Below are 20,742 nucleotides of genomic sequence, written 5' to 3' on the forward strand. Positions count from 1 at the left end.
ATTTAGCAATATTAGTTATCCCTCCATAATCGGCTCCTAACCTACTACTCTCTCTCTATAAAATCCTCAGTTTTTTAATCAAAGTGGAAGAAGCCTTCATTCTATCAAATAGTTCTACATCTCTGCCTTTAGTAATTTAATTATACCAACCTGGGAACTTCGTCTCCTGTAATTGTGACCCTCATGTCTGTCAAAATCCTACATACCATATCCTCCAGGTTAAATTGCCTCCATCTTTCTGATTACAATGAAATTGTCTCTGATTACTCCTGCTGAACTTGTCTACAGCATGTTTCCCACCCTTTTCCCACCATAGCATGCAAGGAAAATGCTAACATCTGTAAAACACACGATGGCAAACAAGAGGCTGCATGCAACTGCTTCCCAGTTACCTTGTAAATAAAACTTTTGAAGGTAGGGACTATGTGATTCTTCCTTTGACTTCCCCAAACTGCTTAGTGTAGTGCTTAGCATGTGGGTAAAGGATCTACTGAGTAGCCTACCGCATGCTACGTACTATGTTACTTAATTCATCACTTCATTGAACCTTCAGAATAAGCTCTGAGTTTGTTATTATTCTTGCCTTTTTTTATGTGAGGAAGAAGCTCAATAGGTTAAAAACTTCTTCCAAAATCAGAGACTGTAAGAGTCTATATATAAACCCAGCTGTCAGATTCCTCACTTTTCCACCATTTTTTAAATTCTTTTAAGTATAAAGAAATAGTAATGAAATATGTAAATAGCAAATATAATAGTAATGAAATAGTAATGAAATAGTAAATAGCAAAGTAATAGTAAATAGTAAATAGCAAAGTAGTAACTCTCATAGCATAATGTGTGATCACAAGTTGGAAACTAGTAAAGCTATTAGGGTTAAGTTTTTAATATTCGGAGTACATATTAGGATAGTAAGTATGAAAACATAAAAAGTAAACATTTTTTCAAATAATTTTATATTGATAATTTTTACCTAAATATTTTAATATAAATTAGGACAAAGGAACGAATACTTACCAGAAATACTGAACATTTAAAAAATTACTAATAAAAAGTATACAATTAAGTATTTTTAAGTTCCTATCTTTCTGGCCAAGACATGACTTTTAATTATATGACAGTTAAATTTAATTTTTTTGTTGTTGGGGGGAGCAGGAGGGGAAAGAGTCTCAAGCAGACTCCATGCTCAGTGTGGAGCCCGACACAGGACTTCATCCCATGACCCTGAGAGCCGAAATCAAGAGTCCGAGGCTCAATTGACTGAGCCACCCACACACCCCATACAACAGTTAAATTTAAATAAAGCTTTCCTATTCCACAAGTGACTGAAAGAGATGACTAACTGTTGACAATGTAATAATCAATAATCTTGTTACAACTGCATAATTCTAACATATTCCTTAGTGCCTATTATCTAACAAGGCACCTATACTTCACATTTTGTGAAACAAAGAAGAAAGGATAAAATTAATGCTTTTCAGGAGCTTAAAAATCTAGCTAGAGAGACAAGCTCTCCAGAAAATATATGTAAACAAAATCAGGGACTTAACAAATGTGAAAAAAGAGTAGGAATGAGAGCCACTCAGAATAAGGAGAGAATGCTAAAGAAAAAGTGTAAGTAAATTTTAGGGGTGCCTGGCTGGCTCAGTTGGTTAAGCATCTGACTTTGGCTCAGGGCATGATCTCACAGTTTGTGAGTTCGAGCCCCACGTCCGGCTCTGTGCTGACAGCTCAGAGCCTGGAGCCTCCTTCAGATTCTGTGTCTCCCTTTCTCTCTGCCTCTCCCCTGCTCACTCACTGGTGCTCGCTCTCTCTCTCTCTCTCTCTCTCTCTCTCAAAAGTAAATAAATATTTAAAAAAAATTTTTTTTTAATTTTAGAGGGGAGGTTAAAGATGATTAAGTCTCCTCAAAACCAAATTTTCACAATGTTCAGAGAAACATAAAATGAGGACACAATCTATATTATCATTTTAAATAATTTTAAATTTGCATCCCCATGCTAGAAATCATCAAGAAGTTATGCAAGCTTGCATACAAGGGTGAAAGGGAGAGTAAAGTGAGAAAAGAGTCCAAGACATAATTTATTTCATGGGACAGAGAAGTTTATATTAGGAAACAAGGAAAGTCCCTAATTCAGAGTAAGAGAGGAAACAGTGATAAAAGATAGTAAGACACCCAAGGAAGAAGCAGTCTCTACCCTAGATGCACTTTCAGGAGTTCAATCAAGTGCCAGAGACCACATGGTGAGGACATTCCAAAGCAGTTATTCCTAGCTCTTATGTGGCATGGACAGTGTTCTAAGTTAAGCAAGAATGCTGCCACAGCTGGTTGCTAATGAGGATGGTCACATGAGCTAAAGAAAGAGGAGTTACCCTAGCTCAATTTAGCCTGTCAAAACAAACACAGAAAAGAAAATTTGGGAGGGCCCTGGTGGACCACTCCACTATCCTGGACCAAATACCGACTTCTTCCTTCCTCTTCAAAAGCATCTTAAGCTCTAACATGATTTAAAAGAAACACAATATAGGGGCACCTGGGTGGCTCAGTCGGTTAAGCATCCAACTTCAGTTCAAGTCATGATCTTATGGTTCGTGAGTTTGAGCCCCATGTTGAGCTCTGTGGTGACAGCTCAGAGCCTAGAGACTGCTTCAGATTCTGTCTCCCTCTCTCTCTCTGTTTGTCCGCTGCTCATGCTCTGTCTCTCTCTCAAAAATAAGGATTAAAAAAAAAAAAGAAACACAGCATATCTAAATCTATACCCTTTCATCTAGGTATGAAAAAAAAAGTGTGTGTGTTGGAGAAGGTGGGTCAGATAGGAACTGACATAACTCAAGTCTATTTCAACTCTCAATCACTTAATGGGCCACTTTATATCCCCATTCTAAAATTAGACAAGAAAATAAATAAATAAATGAATGTATAAAAAGATTCATTAACTTGAAAAAAGTGGTCAATCTCAAGTATGAGGGCTAATTTTCCTCTATGATACATACCATTGCTAGGAATAAGAAAAGTGTTAAGTTTTTCTAATTATTTCTCACTGACATTTAGCATCATGCAGACAGGAAAAAAATGGAATGATCTATGAGATATTAAAGATATAGAATATAATCATTGAATTTTAAAATATAATGAAGGCACTGAAAAGAAGATAGGTCATGCTGGATCAAGGTAATTTCTCAGAACTCAGAGAAGTATGAAATACACATCTAATGTAAGTAATGAAATACACATCTAATGTAAGATTGTTTCTGCTAAATCCATCCTAAGAATATTGAGAACCACTCCATGAGATTCAGCATCATATAAGAATTTTAAAAAGCAGAGGTAAAACCATTGCTTTAAACAAAATTAAAGCAGATAAACAAGCCAAAAAGTGTGTGTGTGTGTGTATGAGTGTGTGTATATGTATGTGTGTGTGTATACATATATATATACACATATAAACTTTAAAATTCAGATCATTAAGATCGACAAGAACCAAAGAACAAACAAAAACAAAAAAATCCACACCCAAAGGGGATCCACACCTGGATATATGGGATAAATATGTGAATTGCAAAAGTAAAAGAAAAAAGCATTCAAGCATGAAAGGTTATACGTGAAGGAAAAAATAATTGCATCAGAAAACAATGAAGGAAGGTCTATAAAGTTCTGAATACAAAACACCATATCCTGAGCTAAACTCACATGTATGAAGAACAGAACAACGTAGGCAGTTGTGCTACAGTCTATAAAATATAACCCACATATTCTTACTGATTAAGAAGTCTCAAAAAGTCCTTCTGCAAAATGATAAAAAATAATGGTAGAAAATAAAAGCAATAAAACAGAGTTAAAACAGTAATTATTCTTAATAGTATGAAATGTAATACAAACATCATAAGTGTCTAATAATTATCAAGATCTACATCTCTAGATACTAGTTTAATATGTGATAACATGGTACCTGAATGTGTAAGGTACCTAACCTCATAAAAAATTACTGTGAAATCAGTTTTTTTGAGTGAGAATATAGGAGTTAGGGAGCAGAGAGATTCAGCGTGGCAATAACAAAGTTGTCTTTTCTTTAGAAATCTCTACTTAAAAAGTGTGTTTCAAAAGGCATAAATATATTTTATTACTATAAGCTACAAATAATTTGGTAATCAAAACTGACCTAAAGGCTTCCTTTTTTTTTTTTTTCCCCATGAAATTCAGCTACTCCTAATCCTTCTCCATCACCTTTAGTCTTCACTTTGCAATTTGCTTAAAGAAGTGTTCACAACTGTCAATGATAAACAAAAGAACTCAAGAATGCATGGATAAACATAAGTACCACAATGCCAACAAAGCAGTGAGCAACTCAAAGGGGCTGGGAGTTCCATTCCTTATTCCCTAAAGCTTCTTTAGAGTTGGTTATCATGACTTATTATCACCTGCTCCTGTAATGTGTTTTACCTGCCCCTGTCATGTGGTGGTGTTTCTGATAAATTGGTTATACACAACTCGTACTCTGCCAACGGTAAGAAGAATGTCAGGATTTCACTAACTTTGGGAAATGGAAATATGAAGAAGAGAGAAGTAAATGCATAGAAAATTTCTCCTCTAAATATTGCTTCATTCTTGATTATGATAAGAGAAATACAGCTGAAACATTTCTAGACTTAAATTTGGTAAAGGTACAATACAAATAGGACAGAATTTCCAAATCATTCCAAATCATTCAAAGAAAAAAAGAAAATTTCATCATTAAAGCAACTATAAGAAAAGAGAAAACTATTAGGAAGCATTAACAAAAAATATAAAACACAAATAAGGTTATAAAACAGACTTTACAGCCTTATCCAATTAACAATGGTTATCTCAAGACTTTGGGATTAGATATAACTCCCCCCCCCAAATCTTCGTAAAGAATATGGATTACTTTTGAATAAAAAAAAAGAGTCTAGCTCATACAAAACTAAAAGCAAATATCAAAACTGTCTTCAAGAAAACAATACCTCAAAGCATATTAATTAAAAAAAACATGTGCATTAAACTTACTGGTTCATAAACTAGACCGTCGGCAGATGCAACCATTGTTTCTGCTAAATCCAATACATCTGCTCCAACATCTGCATAAAAAAATTAGAAGTTTTACATCCTATGTTCAGAGCCAAACTATATCTGATATAAATTAACAAACAGAGATGACTAACAGAAAATTCAAACATATATAATCATTTGCCTATACCACTTATTTGTTCAAATAAGAAGCATTACATAGTTTTGGTGGAAAGTGTTCCAAAATACTTCTGGAAAGTATTCCAAAAAATCGATAATACTTTTTCTAGTTCTTGTTCAGTAAATACCATGAAATGTAATGTAATTTCATATTCTTATAGTAAAAAGTGTAAACTCACTTCACTGAACTGAAGAGCTTTGCAAAAATGGTCAAGAACCTAATCACAAGTACTAAATGGCTGGTATATGAAATATTAAATACAAGAATTATTTTTAGAAATTAAAAGAAATTTTAGGAGAAAACTACTGATGACTTTTTAAAAATCAACAAATAGAAAAAGTTTATTTTGAAAAGACTAAAATTTTAATGGTATGCAAACATCTAAAATAAAGCAAAATATGATATATTCAGTAATAACACAGACTCATAAATATGTGTTTCTTTACTCCTAAAACAACTACCATAAGGAAAAATAAATGAAAAAAGAGACTTAAAGTTTTTCTCAATGAAATCTCCCAGAAATTAATCTCCTTAATTAGATAAAACTATTTCACAGTTAAAAAACTTTTATGTGAAATACTAACTTCTTTGTCTTCACATTTTAGGCAGTAATTCAAAAGATATCTTTCATGCAAAAGCATCCTCATTTTTGACAGCAATACTGATTTAAACATTATCTATCTAGCATATTAACATTTTTCTACTTCTAGCAGTATAATCAAATGAAGCAACAAGAAAACAGAAAAAAGTATCATCATTATTAAGTTAAAAGACTTGAATCCATATTTTAATATGCATAAGTAAAAGTAAAGAGTAGTAAACCAAAACAGTCAAACAGGATATGTTTGTAGAGCATGGGTGTAAAACTGGTACTCCAAATAAGAAATAAATGATACACCCAAATTAGAACTCTAACTCACAAGAATTTCTTCTGATTTTCTTTTTAATTATACTAATATGAAAGTTAAATCTCCTTTTTATGGAGAAGAAATTTAAAGAATATAAGCTGGGTAAAAAAATAACTTGCATTATTAAATAACACTACCATAGCATTTTAAGATATCAAAAGGAAAAAATAAAGTTAAGGCACCACCAGTGGTTTTACTTATTAGCAATTGTTTAAAACATAAACAATAAATGGATTCATCAAGTTAATGTGTACTTACATTGACACTTCATAGCAACAGTAATATCTATATTGATTCTCAATTTGCTAAAAGACAAAAAGAAAGTATTAGTATTGCCAAGTGATCAACAAAATATAAGAAATATAAATCAACTGCTCTATGAAAACTCAGATTTCAAACAGAATAAAATATGTTGATTAGAAACTGGATAGGAGCCTGGGTGGCTCAGTCTGTTAAGAGTCCGACTCCAGCTCGGGTTACGGACTCACATTTCATGAATACGAGCCCCGCATCAGGCTCTGTGCTGACAGCTCAGAGCCTAGACCCTGCTTCAGATTCTAGGTCTCCCTCTCTCTCTGCCCCTCCCCTGCTTGCAATCTCTCTCTCACTCTCTCTCAAAAATAAAGATTAAAAAGTAATTAAAAAAATAAATAAATAACTGGATAGCATTTATTATGGCCAACACAAAGGCATTTTGAAAGTAAAAATTCTATTTTGCAATTCTAAAAGCCTTTCTGATGTCACAGGTTTTTAACACAATATCCTTTAATTCGATAATGGTAATTCAACAAACTCAACAATAACTCCAAGCAACTCAGAAAAGTCTACCTCTGTTTACATAAACCTTATATAGAATATTCTTTTGAAAACGTAAAACTTTCCAAATCAAGAGTAAGGAATTACAAGTCTTTCTCCTCTATTTATCAAATAAATATCATATATCAGGCATTATGCCTGATGCCCTACAAATATTAAATTTTTATTCCCTATCATGGACCTATAAAGTATACAGCTTCACAGTTTTGCAGATAAGCCGGTGGTGTTCAAAGCAGCCTAAATGCCTGACTGAAGTGGTATATTGAAAACTAGGTCTGTGTGGCTCAGGGTAAATGCACAAACTACCAGAAAAAGAAAAAAAACAACAATATGATGTTTAAAATTTTGCATGGCCTTTAAAAAAGGCTCAGTCAATGCCTTATTTTCAAATCAAATTAATTTTCAAGTATCAAAATTAATCAATCATCAGTGAATAACAGAATGAGTACAATCATATCAGTCCCATCCTGTACTTCCAATCAAAAACTTTTTCATTCTAATCATTTTATCTTGTTTCAATAGGAATTACAGATTTTTGGAGCTTCCATAGAGTGTTAAAACTGTCTAGAGTTCAAACTGTGTTCCAAATGACTCAGGAGATGCTGTAGGAACCAGAGAATAAGGTGAAGTGGCCAAGCTTCTGGGCATCCCCACTCAGCTTACGTGGTAACCTATGAAATACTTCATTGGAAAAAAAGCAAAAAGTGATTCACTGGTGCTTAAAACAACAAACTCTTTGAAAACTAATGGTATCGAGAATAATACTCATACTATAGACAAAGAAACTGAGGCCCAAAAGAAGTCAGTTGTGTTATTTGCCCAAGGTTACACAGCAATTTACAAATACTGCCTTACTTAATTCTCATTAACCCTATGAGGAAGGTGCTATAATTATCCCCATTTTATGAAAAAGGAGACTAAAGCACATGCAGATATAGATTTAGTAACTTCCTGAAAGTCACATAGCTAGTAAATGGCAGAGCTGGAATAGGAACTGAGAAGTAAATGTCCCCCTCCCCACCCCTGCCCACCATCCAATGAAGTCTTTTTTTTTTTTTTTTTTTTTTACATTTACTTATTTTTGAGAGACAGAGACAGAGCACAATTGGGGGAGGGGCAGAGATGGAAGGAGGCACAGAATCCAAAGCAGGCTCCAGGCTCTGTGCTGTCAGCACAGAGCCCGATGTGGGGCTCCAACTCACCAACTTATGAGATCATGACCTGAGCCAAATTTGGACGTTTAAGCGACTGACCCAACCAGGCGCCCCCCCAGTGCAGTCTTAATATTATAAACCTGTTATCTTCAATCATTAAAAAATCCAAATACAAATAAATTAAAGAATATATTTTCAAAGGTTTAAAGATGACACTATTTACATTAAAATTTTATTTAGATGTAATTTATATAAATCTAGTTTTAAGCATACACAATGCAGCTTTTAGACACTTTTCCAGCTCACACAAGTCAGTAAGATAGTTCAAAATCTAAAGAGTAAACAGTTTCAAAACATTAAACAATTTCTACCATTAAAACACCTAAATATATATTATGTCCTCCTAACCTTTTTTATACAAGTGCATATTAATTCAAGAAAATTTCTTTTAGAATTTAACCAGGATTGAAATGATTCTAAAATATTTCACCTAATGCATGCAATTAAAGAGAATTTTCTAGTACTATTTCTTCATAACTAAAATAAACCACATATAAAAAGTTAGAAAAATTTAAAAAAAAGAAGGTATGTTATCTTCAAAACAATTTGAGTCTAAAAGTATTTCAAGAAGAAAAAAGAAGTTACCTAGAAAAATCCTTATCTACTTCATATTCATACTTCATCCATGTATCTTGATATACTGAAAATTCCATTATGGTTAATAAAGCCATAGTGGTAAATGCTATTAGAGAAACTGAGAAAGCAAACAAACAAAACAGAATTAAAACAATTTTTAAAAAGGAAACAACGGGGAACTATTTTGGGATTAAAATTAGCAAAGAAAGCCCTTATAAGATTGCCACGTAAATGGATACTACTATAAAAGGCTTTTCTTAAAATATTCACATAGATTTCTAAAATAGCTAAAAAATGAGGATTTACTGAGCACAAACATAAACACAGCACTTTTACTATTGAGAAAACATTTTATCTCAGCAGTACTAAAGGTATCTCTCACTAAATAGATTTGCCAAAATTTTACGACGCACAAAATTGTTCTTTTCTAATGTACAGCAGTGTCATAGATACGATAAATGATGAAAGTAAGCACAGTTTTACAGTACAAATTTGAAAGCAGTACCCTCATAATTAAAAATGCATCATCCATGCCTGTAGCCCAACCTATAAAAAACAAAATTAGACTAATTCCTAGTTTAAATTGCTAATTCCTAATTCCTAGTCTAAATTCCTAGACTAATTCCTAAGCGATAACAATCTGTGTGCCAGAAACTCATATAACATTTCCAAATCTCTAATAAAACTCTCATCTACTTTAGAATCTCCCAAATATATCACTTCATTTACAAAAACAGGCAAAAGATTTGACAAAAATAAGAGAACTATCAGATATTATGACATAACACACTTAAAATAGATCATGCAACAACTTGCACTGTTTCCATTAATAAAACTTAATTGCAGGTTAGAAATAGCAAACCCCTTACTATACTTTACCAAATGAAATATCAATCTTATGTGAAATATGCTATTTTATTAGCTCTTCATGGGGAAATAAATAATAGTAAATACTGTCAAAGTTGCATATTTTTCTTATATATTTCGTATTTATTTATTTTATTTAATAAATACTCCTATTTGTAACAGGTACTGTTTTAAACATTTTATAAATATTAATTTATTTAATCACTAAAGTAACCTTGCCAGGGAAATACTGATACCATCCCCATTTCATGGAAGAAAAAACTAAAGCAGAGATGGATTAAGTTAACTTCCTCAAAGTCAGGTACTGAGGAAGGGGAAGAGGTGGGATTTAAATCCAGACAGTCTGGTTCTAGAGTCAAAGCTCTTAACTATTACCTCATGCTGCCCTTCTCCAACAATGTGAAACTTAAGAATTTCTGTTATAATGTCTAAATTGATTTATTCTTAACCAAAGTAGAACTCAAGCAGTTCAACATTAAATAACTTCCTCCAAGTTCAATTCTATTTATATATAATTATACATAACTCAAGAGCACCAAAGCAGTAAAATTGGATTAAGTTGTTCAGTAATGTTTTAATAAATACTGCTAAATGCATAGACTGCTATGGATTAGATGCCAAAGAGAATATATATGACAATAAAATTAGGACAGTGTGACATGAGGACGGAGCAGTCACAGGTATGCAATTCACTGATGAGTTCCTCATGGGTACATTTCTGTATGAGCTGACTGGCTCACCAAGAAGTTGCACTTAGTAAGGGAGTTTTAATCTGAACTGATACTTACCTGTACCCCCACTGGCTGAAGTCTCTACATAGCTGTCAGGAACCTTTGGAAAGGCATCCAACTCTTTCACCAAACTCAAGGTTTTTTTCCGATTCAGTCGCCTCATCTTCAGGAAAACCTTCTTCTTCTTTCATATAGTCATGCTAAGGAATAAATGATGAATAAATGAATCCTCCAAAAAAGATACAAAGGTTTCTTTTAATTTTAGGTACGTGACAAATGTTCTTGAAACAACAATCTCATTCCTCCTTGAGAAAAAAACCTTAACACTTAGCTGAACCTTTCTCCATCTCACTCTGACAAAAAAATACTAATGAAAGGCAATTTATACACACAAACACATTAAACAGCAAAAAAGTGAAAAGTACTTGACATTCATAATATTTAAATGTATAAATTAAAATAAGAAATAACTTTCCTTCTATTAAATTAACAAATATATTAATATATTCCCACTAATAGATTACAATGAAGTAAATAAAATAGGCACACTCATCTATATTGCTAGCAAGAATATAAATATTCACCACTACCCTTTTGACTAAGTGAATTCCCTTTTTAGGAAGGTATCCTAAAATAATAATCTGGTGTCACTAAAACTTTGATTGAAAGGATAATTTTCCTTTTTTTTTTTATTTGTTAATGTTTATTTATTTTTGAGAGGGAGAGAGACACAAGGTGATTGGGGGAGGGGCAGAGAGAGAGGGAGACACAGAATTTGAAGCAGGATCCAGGCTCTGAGCTGTCATCACAGAGCCTGGTGTGGGGTTCAAATTCATGAACCGTGAGATCTTGACCTGAATCAAAGTCAGATATTTAATCGTCTGAGCCATCCAGGCGCCCTATGAGGATAATTTTCATGTCATTTTAAAATACTGAAGCTAGAAACAAATATCTGGTAGTCAATATAAAAACTATAGTGAATTAAAAGCTCTGAATCTGTGTAAACACTGAAAATCTTAAAAAAGAAAACATTTAATGACAGGAAAATACTCATATACATTAGGAAAAGACTAGAAGGTCATACTATGTAGTTTCATGGGAAACAAAAGGAAAATTTTACAAGAAACTGATTCAAAGTCTATATGCAAAAATGTTAAAAGTAGATCATGGGAGGATTTTACTGTCTTTTTAAAGAAAATTTTGGACTTTCCAAATTAGTTTTAAATAAATTAAATAAATAAATAAAATATTTAAAATAAAATAAGTATGTATTGAAATAAAAGTATTTAAAAATGGACTGCTTGGTATTCTTTTTTTGATCAGTATGCCAACTATATCTAAAATATGTTACAAAGCCATGAAAATAACTGAATTCTCAAATATCTGTGTAACTTTTGTAAGACTATTGGTGATGCTATAAAGCACTACCAAAAATCAAAGCTGTATTACTAAAATCAGCACCTAACAGAATAAATCAAATAGTTGTGGAAGTCACTAAAAGAAAAAGAAGGTCTCTACAAGAAAGCAGAAAGACTTGTCTGAAATCCATGGGTAGGATTAATACAGAAAGAATAGGCCATATAAAGGGCATTCATGAAGAAAAAGGACTCTGACAAGTAAAAACTGGCAGTGATCATGAACACTGTCCAAAAGACATTAGTCCCTAACCAGGGACACTACTAATCAGTCCTAAAGTGAAGTTTGGATGCAATAATAGACTGATTTCATTTGCCATTAAAAACATCCAACTAACTTCTCTTTTCTATTCCATAAACACAACGTGGCCTTCAGATTATAATTTTGGTTCTCATGTGTATGTTTTTCTTAAGGAAAAAAGAGACACGTAGACAAGACAGATGAATTTCTGATCCCCATAACAGTTATAAAACTGGTATTCTCATTTGTAAATTATGCTTCTGTTTGTAAGCACAAGCTGTGCTCCCTAAGTTTGTTCAACTCTGAGCAATCACATTTATTTTCTGTACCTGCTTAGTGGTAACTGCACCAAGACCGATCCTTCTTCAATCTTTCAGTTTCTGCTCATTTGTTCCTATTGGGGTTAAATATTAAATACGTTCAAACCACTTGTCTTTAAAACGAAACTCTGCATTTAAGATCAAGTCCAACTCCAACTATAGATCTCTGGCTGCTTATCTATAAACCAAACTTAAAAGGATGAATTGTCAGGGCACCTGGCTGCGACTCACAGGGCATGTGACTCTTGATCTCAGGGTGAGTTCGAGCCTCACATTAGGGGTAGAGTTTACTTTAAAAACAAAAAAAAAGAATGAATTGTCCCCATTTGTACAGTGTGACTACTTCCTCACTACATGTTCATCTCTTAACTAAATTTGCTGTAAGTCATGAACAACTTTTTTTTTAATGTTTATTTATTTTTGAGAGAGAGAGAGAAAGAATGAGAACAGGGGAAGAGCAGAGAGAGAAGAAGACAGAATCTGAATCAGGCTCCAGGCTTTGAGCTGTCACCAAAGAGCCCAACATGGGGCTTGAACTCACGGACCACAAGATCGTGACCTGAGCCTAAGCTGGACACTCAACTGACTGAGCCACCCAACCACCCCATGAACAACTTCTTCAGTATAAAATTCTATGGATGCTTTCTAGTCCTTACCTAATTTTGCCTCTGAAAAAATAGTTTATCACTTCTTTTTCTTCTTGAAACAGCATCTTACCTTGCCTTAAATAATACTATATTCCTGATTTTCATTCTATCTCTAAGACCTTTGGTTTACTATGCAGATTCTTCCACTCAGATTCAGCTCTAGGCCCTCCTCCAACTCTCTTTCCTCGTGATCTCCCCTCCCTTCAATTTCCATTTATATGCCCATTCTTCTCAAATCTTTATTCCCAGTACAAATCTCTCCACAGACATATATTTTTGCTTTCTATGATATTTTCATGGGGTCATTCCAAAGGCAATTCAGACTCAATTAATTGCTTGTTTAATTTTCTGTTTTCTCCACTCTAATGTTAGGGCAGGAACCCTAACTTGATCTGTGTATCTCCAATGCCTGGCACAGAGGTATACAATAAATATGAAAGGAAAGAGAAAAAGAAAGGTGGGACATTCCCCAAAATATGAAGGAAGGAAATTTTCCCAGAAATACCCATGATAGCACAGCTTACCAATCAAAACAGTTAAGATAAGTAAATATATAAAAATATAAGATCCACAAGGAGAGGAATTTTTGTTTTTTTCATTATAGTAGTCCTAGTACCTAGAACAGTGGTTGGCACATAATAGGTATAGCATGGCTGAGCAAATGACAAAACTGAATTTTACTCCTAAACTTGCTATATTTTTATAAGTTTTATAAATATGTTCTTTTATATTATATATAAATATAAAGATATGACAAGCAGCTAGTAAGTTTTATAAACTTCTAACAATTCACACAGCTTATTCGGCACTCCTCCTACCTGGCTACCTCCCCGCCTCCATCTAGCATTTTCCATTCCTGTTTTCCATGATTACTCTTCTAGAATGGAGCACCTTGCCACTCTGCTACTCCTCCTGGCCCATTCCTGTTAGTCCAGCACTAACCTGCATCATCAAAGAAATTCATTCCATCTCCAATACTTGCCACTCTACTCTACAGAGCCACTGTTCTGATATGAACAAGTTGTCCAATAACTTCTGTTTTTCTGAAAGCAATCCTTTTATCTGCTTTCTTCATGACACTTGACATTCTCCTGGTGGTAATGCCCTTCAAATCCTTACTTCATTTCTGAGACTCACCAGGTAAGGCAGTCGGTGTTTTATTATGATTTCTCAACCATTTCTTCCCTTTTCAAGTCTACTTCTAATAATAATAAACACAGGGGTGCCTGGGTGACTCAGTATGTTGAACATCTGGCTCTTGATTTCAGCTCAGGTCATGATCTCATGGTTTGAGAGTTCAAGTCCCATATCAGGCTCTGCACTGTCAGTGCAGAGCTTGTTTGGGATTCTCTCCCTCCCTCCCTGTCTGCCCACCCCCCACTCATGCACATGCACTCTCTCTCTCAAAAATAAATAAATCTTTAAAAAAATAATAATGAACACATATACTACCCAGAATTATAGCTTTCATATTTTACGTTAGGTATTATTTGAATTATTTATTTATTCATTTAATCCTCTAAACGACTCTATAAAGATGATACTATTTTTATTCTCATTTATAGATAAGGAAACTGAGGCACAGAACAGTCAGGTAGTATCTGCAGGGACACACAGCAAGTGGTAGAACCTGTATTCGAACCCACACAACTTGGCTCCAGAGTCCATGCTCCAAACCACAGTGCACACTGATACTTCAGTACTTGTGATCATCTTCTAGTAACATCTGGATCTATTTAAAATTTCCTTAGTAACTTTAGCACCTGGATCATTCAATATGCTTCTCTTCTTCCCCATTCCTTCACAGTCCTTTGCAAGTCATGACCCTATGACACTCATCCTGTGGCATTTATTCACAATGATAATGCTTTTACCATGTAAATGTAACAGATTTTCTAAGCCAGTGACCTCCATCTATGCAAAGCCACACACAAGTGAGACCATTTTTGGCTTCTCTTAACTTTCAAAACAGCTCCATCTCCAAAATCCAAAACACTAGTTTTCCTCTCTGAGCAGAACCAATTATTATCCTTCCAGCTCTTTAATTTCCTAACTAGGACACAATTTGTTCTTCATTTTCCCTGTGTTTTCAGTACATTGGACTTCTCCCCGTTCTCCAGGCCCACTGCTCCCATCCCCACTCTATTTCCTTCACCGTCTAGCTTGGTCAGCCACTTTTAAAAATGCATTTAGAAATACACCAAGTCACTGGTTTCCAGAAGTCACTGCCATGCTATTAGAAAATTTTCTGAACCTAAATAAAAAAAAAAAAAAATGAAACTTGTAAGCTAAATTTATTCAATTTAAAAATATTTTATTGGAGATTATTTCCTTCCTTTTTTATGTGTGTCAATTCTTTTATGAAATGATAAAAGTGGGTAATAGAGGTTTTTGTTTCTTTTGTTTTTGGATGTCCTGCTTTACTGAAATTAAAAACTGCAATTCTACATCAGTCCTCAAATCCAGCCTCTTTCCCTGTATTCCCTCTACATTTTGTGCTGGTCCACATAATCTAAAAATTTAGAAGCCATTGCATTAGAATTTTTTGCCCACTGGTTGGTGCTGCTCCTCATACTTTCCCAATCTCCAGACTGTTTTCTTCAATATCTGCCCTAAGCTGTCATGTATATTAAGAAGCAAACAAACAAAAAAAAGTCCAGGAAGTCATTGATAATAGTTGAGACTAAGACAATGCTTTGAAAAACTGCATAAGAAATAAGAAACCACCTTTCATGCTGGAACACAGACACACATTATCAACCCTCAATCTAAATAATGTCAACAAAGCCCACAGTTCATCACTGCATCCATTTGAATATGAGACTATAAAATGTTTTGCTAAAATTAAAACAGAGTTCATGACACCTTTTACAGTCTGCTCAATTAAGTTTACTTCTCCAAACAAAAATGGAGAAACAATTTTACTCCTGCTACCCACATTTTATGAGCTAACTTCTATTTTTAATATATATTTGGCAATATGAGAAATATTTAATTGGTTAGTATATATGACCATGCTGTGGGTTGAACTGGGTCCCCTAAAAGGATACATGGAAGTCCTAATCTTGGTATTTGTGAATGGACCTTATGTGGAAATATGGTAGTTGAATCTTTGAAGGTGTAATTAGTTAAGATGAGATCAACTGGATTAGGGTGGCCCAAAATCCAATGACTCTTGTTCTTATCAGAAGTCCATTTGAAGAGACACAACCAGGAGAGAATGCCACGTGAAGACAGCGGCAGAGATAAGAGTAATGCATCTACAAGCCAAGAAGAGCCAAGGAGTACCCAGGTGCTACAGGACGCAAGGAAGGTTCTTTCCTAGAACAGCCAGAGGGAACATGGCCTTGCCAAGACCTTGATTTCCGTCTGCTGGCCTCCAGAACTGTGAGATAGTAAATGTCGACGTTTTTAAGCCATCCAGAATTTGTGAGAGCAGCCCCGTGAAACTAATACAAGCCATTAATAAGAATGACAAAGGACACAAAACAGATATTATCCAGGCCATCAACAAACTTCAGAAACAAAAAGCAAAACTACTTATCTATAACTTTAAATTATTTGATTATATTGCATTAGAATACTTTACACTAAAAATTTTTTATGAAAGATAACTTAGTTTCAATTGACAAATACTATCACCCAAAAGTACTTAATTCTTTTCACTTTACAACTTAGACCTTTTACAAGAGTTCTTGTTATTCTTAAAATTGTTTACCCCAACATAATCCAAATAAACGTAATAACCTTCAAAGTTATTTTTAAAAAAGTATACTTGGAAGCTGAGTAAGGTGGTATAAATATGAATTTTGTGGTCAGAAAAACTTGGGTTACTACCTAGGCCCTTATTAGCTGTGACAATTTTGAAAAAATCCTCAGCATCACAGAATCCTCTATTACATTTTACTTTAAAAGGAGGGAAGGAGGCATAAAGGCTACCTCATAGTTTCTAACCAAGATAAAAAGGAGTCATTTGATAAATGTTTCTAATTTTCAAAAGAAATACAAACATTTGTAGGATACTTGAAATTTATGTTTAAGTCTTGAAGAAAGTGGGATAGTATCTGAGGTTAGTTAATGTCACAAACAGAATGAAGATGATATAAAGTGATGGAAAAGCTAAGAGAAGAGACTGTAGAGTGATGGCAACACAATTTGGAAGTGCCTAGTAGCAATGTGAAGCAAGGACAAATATAATCCTCCTCAAATAATACACTGAGTATACTAACTACTGAATCAAAGTGTACAAAATTGAGGGACGCCTGCGTGGCTTAGTCAGTTAAGCATCTGACTCTTGGTTTTGGCTCAGGTCATGATCTCACATGCGGGTTCAAGCCCCACATCGGGCTCTGCCCTGACAGTAAAAAGCCTGCTTGGGATTCTCTCTCTCCTTCTCTCTCTCTGCCCCTCCCCCACTCATGCTGTCAAAAATAAATAAACTTTTTTTTAAAAAGTATACAAAACTGAAGTGGAAAAAGGTCAGGGACAGGAGAAATACATTTATAACAGAATGAGTATCTCCAAATGCAAGGAGAATGGGTTAACTAGCACCAAGAGCAGAAGTACTGACCTAGACTGTAATAAGACCATATGTAGTAGAAAGGAGCAATTTGTACCTCAGCAATTAATAGAGGATAACAGCTTAAGAAAGCAAGCAACTGGAAGATGAAGTTTAAAGACATATTAACCACATAAAAGAAGAGTGTTTAATCACTTTAGGGATCAGAAAGAAATTACTTTAAAAAGTGTCTTCTTCGGGGGCACCTGGGTGGCTCAGTCAGTTGAGCAATGACATGGGCTCAGGTCCTGATGCAGTTTGAAGAAGCCCCGTTCTTCGGGATTGCTGCTGTCAGCCTTTCAGCGCAGAGCTTGGATTCTCAGTCCCCCTCTCTTTGCCCTGCCCCCCCCCACTTGCACTCTCAAAAATAAACAAACATCAAAAAAAAAAAAGTGTCTTCTTCAGTCTTTAATTTGACTAAGTACCAAGGTAACATCTTTTTTTTAATTTTTTTTTTAATGTTTATTTATTTTTGAGACAGAGAGAGACAGAGCATGAACGGGGGAGGGCCAGAGAGAGATAGGGAGACACAGAATCCGAAGCAGGCTCCAGGCTCTGAGCTGCCAGCACAGAGCCCGACGCGGGTCTCGAACTCACCCACGGTGAGATCTTGACCTGAGCCGAAGTCGGATGCTTAACCGACTAAGCCACCCAGGCACCCCAGTAACATATTAAGTAACTACAGAAGTTAGGAAACAGAAATGTTAAAATAACAAGAGCTAACATTTAATGCATGCTAACTATATGCCAGGCATTGTTCTAAGTGCTTTGCATATTTTAACTCATTTAATCCTCACCAACTACCTTACAGAGTTAGGTATTATTATTCTTATTCCCATTTTGCAGATAAGGAAACTAAGACACAAAGAGATTAACTTGCCTATTGTGACATTAAAAGGCAGAAACAGAATAAATACAGAAAAACTGTTAAATAGGATTTGTTAGCTGCTAGACTGCCTAAGGTAATGTCTGTTAAAAATAAGTTTCACCATTTCTTCCAATTAAACAATTAACCCCTAAATAAAATAAAATTTTTCCTTTTAATTCTTTTTTGATGTTCCAGGAGACGCCTGATTTCCTTTGAGAGATCTTTCAATCTTGATATATTTTTATGATCTGTACCCTCAAGTCATTTCAACTCAGTTGTGTACTACAGTTTACTATCAAAAAAAAGCAAAACAAAATTCCTCTCCTCCTCCTCCAAAAACAATGAAATTTATTTTTTTTTCATGTTTTTCGAACTGGAATAACTGCACCAATTTAAAGACATCAATAAACAAAACAAGCAAACCTCCTGAATTTTTCAGTGAACAACCCTGGTTCATTTCTTTTAATGGCGATATACCAGAGTTTATGTATCAGGCTAGGCAATTACTTAAATACAACTTCAAACATATTAATAACTCCTGTTTTTAAAGGTATCTTTAATTGCCTCTGAAAGCCAGTCTTGCAACATTTTAACAGACATTATGTAACTTTGCATGAAGTTCGAGGGCACTAAATCCCAAATACAAAAGTTACCTAAACATGTTTTCTCAATGACCTATCAACTCTATATATAACCTATATCCAAGGCTATTCTCTACCACGAATTGACAAGTTACCTTCCGAGGGTTTCTTAAACCTCGAGGGTTTAAGAAAAGTAGTTACACTCAGACCAGTCTCTCCTAAAGTATCTTGCCAGACCTGCCCCTTTCTCATTCCCCCAGGCGGCGTGCGAAACTCTGGAGACGAGGCCAAGACCTCGGTCTTTCTGAAAGAGAGCAACCTGCTGCCAAGAATTTGGTATTGGTCTGAATGGGGGTGGGGAGCCAGACACCCGGGAAGATAGGGACACGATCCGGCTGGTCTTCACAACGCGGGACCTTTCTCCCTGAGGACGAGAGAAGCCACCGGGGCACAGGGCACAGCGAGAAGCAATGGGTCAGGGTTAGCAGCTATCGGAGAAGCACTTAAACTCCTTCCGGTTGCAAGACAGTGCACAGATACCGGACTGAGAAGAGGGGAGCTCCCCCGCGCTGCGCTGCCCAGGGTCCTGCCAGTAACGCCCCCGGGGGAGGTGGAGCGGCTCCCCAGTCCGGCCCTCTCTCCAAAAGACAGTGATGAAGACAGGGAACCAACCCCATGACAGACTCTCAGCCCCCTTAACCGCATTCACTCCCGGAACAGCCTTGGAACAATCGGGAGAACATCACCCGGCGGGCTTTCAGTATTTTACCTTGTGTTATGGTACCAGCCGACCGCCATGTTTCGCAGAAGCCCGGGCCGCCGGGCTCCCGTTCACCCGAAAATATCGCGAGAACAAAAGCGACAACCACCGCTGGAAACGTCAGATGGGAGACAATGTAGAGTTCTCGCGATATTCCCTTTGCTTACGGAGCGCTTTGTGAATCAACAGGTGTGGTCGATATGAAAGGGGTGTGGCTAAACAGAACAGAGGTTGAAATGTATTTTAGGTGTAACCACGTGGCCAATAAGGAATCAGCTTCTCCGGGAAGGAATGGGTTACCTTGGTAATGACACTTAGGGGCCACAGAATGAATCTCAACGCCTCATAGAGTGCTTTATCACTAATGACAGACTTGGGCACAGGTTTTATCATTTGCAGCCCTAATGCGTATCAGTACAATCTGCATCATGTTTTGTGACTTCTGTATTGGCCTCCTTATTTCCTCACGTCAAGAACATTTAGACTCCCTTTCTCTTTTTTTTTTTTTTAATTTTTTTTTTAACGTTTTTATTTATTTTTGAGACAGAGAGAGACAGAGCATGAACGGGTGAGGGGCAGAGAGAGAAGGAGACACAGAATCGGAAGCAGGCTCCAGGCTCTGAGCCATCAGCCCAGAGCCCCACGCGGGGCTCGAACTCACGGACTGTGAGATCGTGACCTGAGCTGAAGTCGGATGCTTAACCGACTGAGCCACCCAGGCGCCCTAGACTCCCTTTTTCAAACGAAATTTCACTAAATTGAAACTATCCCAGAATATAAAAGCAGATAAAATGTTTCCACTGATGCAATTTCATTTCCAGACTTTTCATGTCAGGGTTAGTCCTTCACATATTTAAGAAGAAGCTTACTGTAGTGGGTAAGAGCTTAGAGCTTTAGGAACTGGTGCTAAATTTTAACTAGGATTTCCTGGGTTAAAATTCCGGTTCAACCATTTATGGGCACATTATTTCATCTCGTTTCCTTATCTGAAAAATGACGCGATAATAATAATTTCATGTGGTTGTTATGAGATCTA

The 20,742-nt window shown here is 35.5% G+C and overlaps 1 protein-coding gene across 2 annotated transcripts in view; it reads right to left on the minus strand.

The window, feature by feature from the left end:
* ERGIC2 (ERGIC and golgi 2) overlaps positions 1-19,783 on the minus strand; it is a 41,982-nt gene extending 22,199 nt beyond the window's left edge. The window contains exons 1-6 of one of the 2 annotated variants that reach the window (XM_047865884.1): positions 19,716-19,777; positions 12,302-12,366; positions 10,374-10,516; positions 8,728-8,836; positions 6,371-6,417; positions 5,024-5,094 (exon numbers count right to left, since the gene is read on the minus strand). In XM_047865884.1, coding sequence (XP_047721840.1) covers positions 5,024-5,094; positions 6,371-6,417; positions 8,728-8,836; positions 10,374-10,479 — 333 coding nt within the window. In that variant the 5' untranslated portion in view covers positions 10,480-10,516; positions 12,302-12,366; positions 19,716-19,777. Of the gene's footprint in view, positions 1-5,023; positions 5,095-6,370; positions 6,418-8,727; positions 8,837-10,373; positions 10,517-12,301; positions 12,367-19,715 lie in introns of both variants that reach the window. The other variant, XM_047865886.1, reaches the window with a different exon arrangement.
* Positions 19,784-20,742: the final 959 nt, after the last annotated feature.

This window comes from Prionailurus viverrinus, chromosome B4, assembly GCF_022837055.1.
Source record: "Prionailurus viverrinus isolate Anna chromosome B4, UM_Priviv_1.0, whole genome shotgun sequence".
NCBI classification, from domain to species: Eukaryota; Metazoa; Chordata; class Mammalia; order Carnivora; family Felidae; genus Prionailurus; species Prionailurus viverrinus.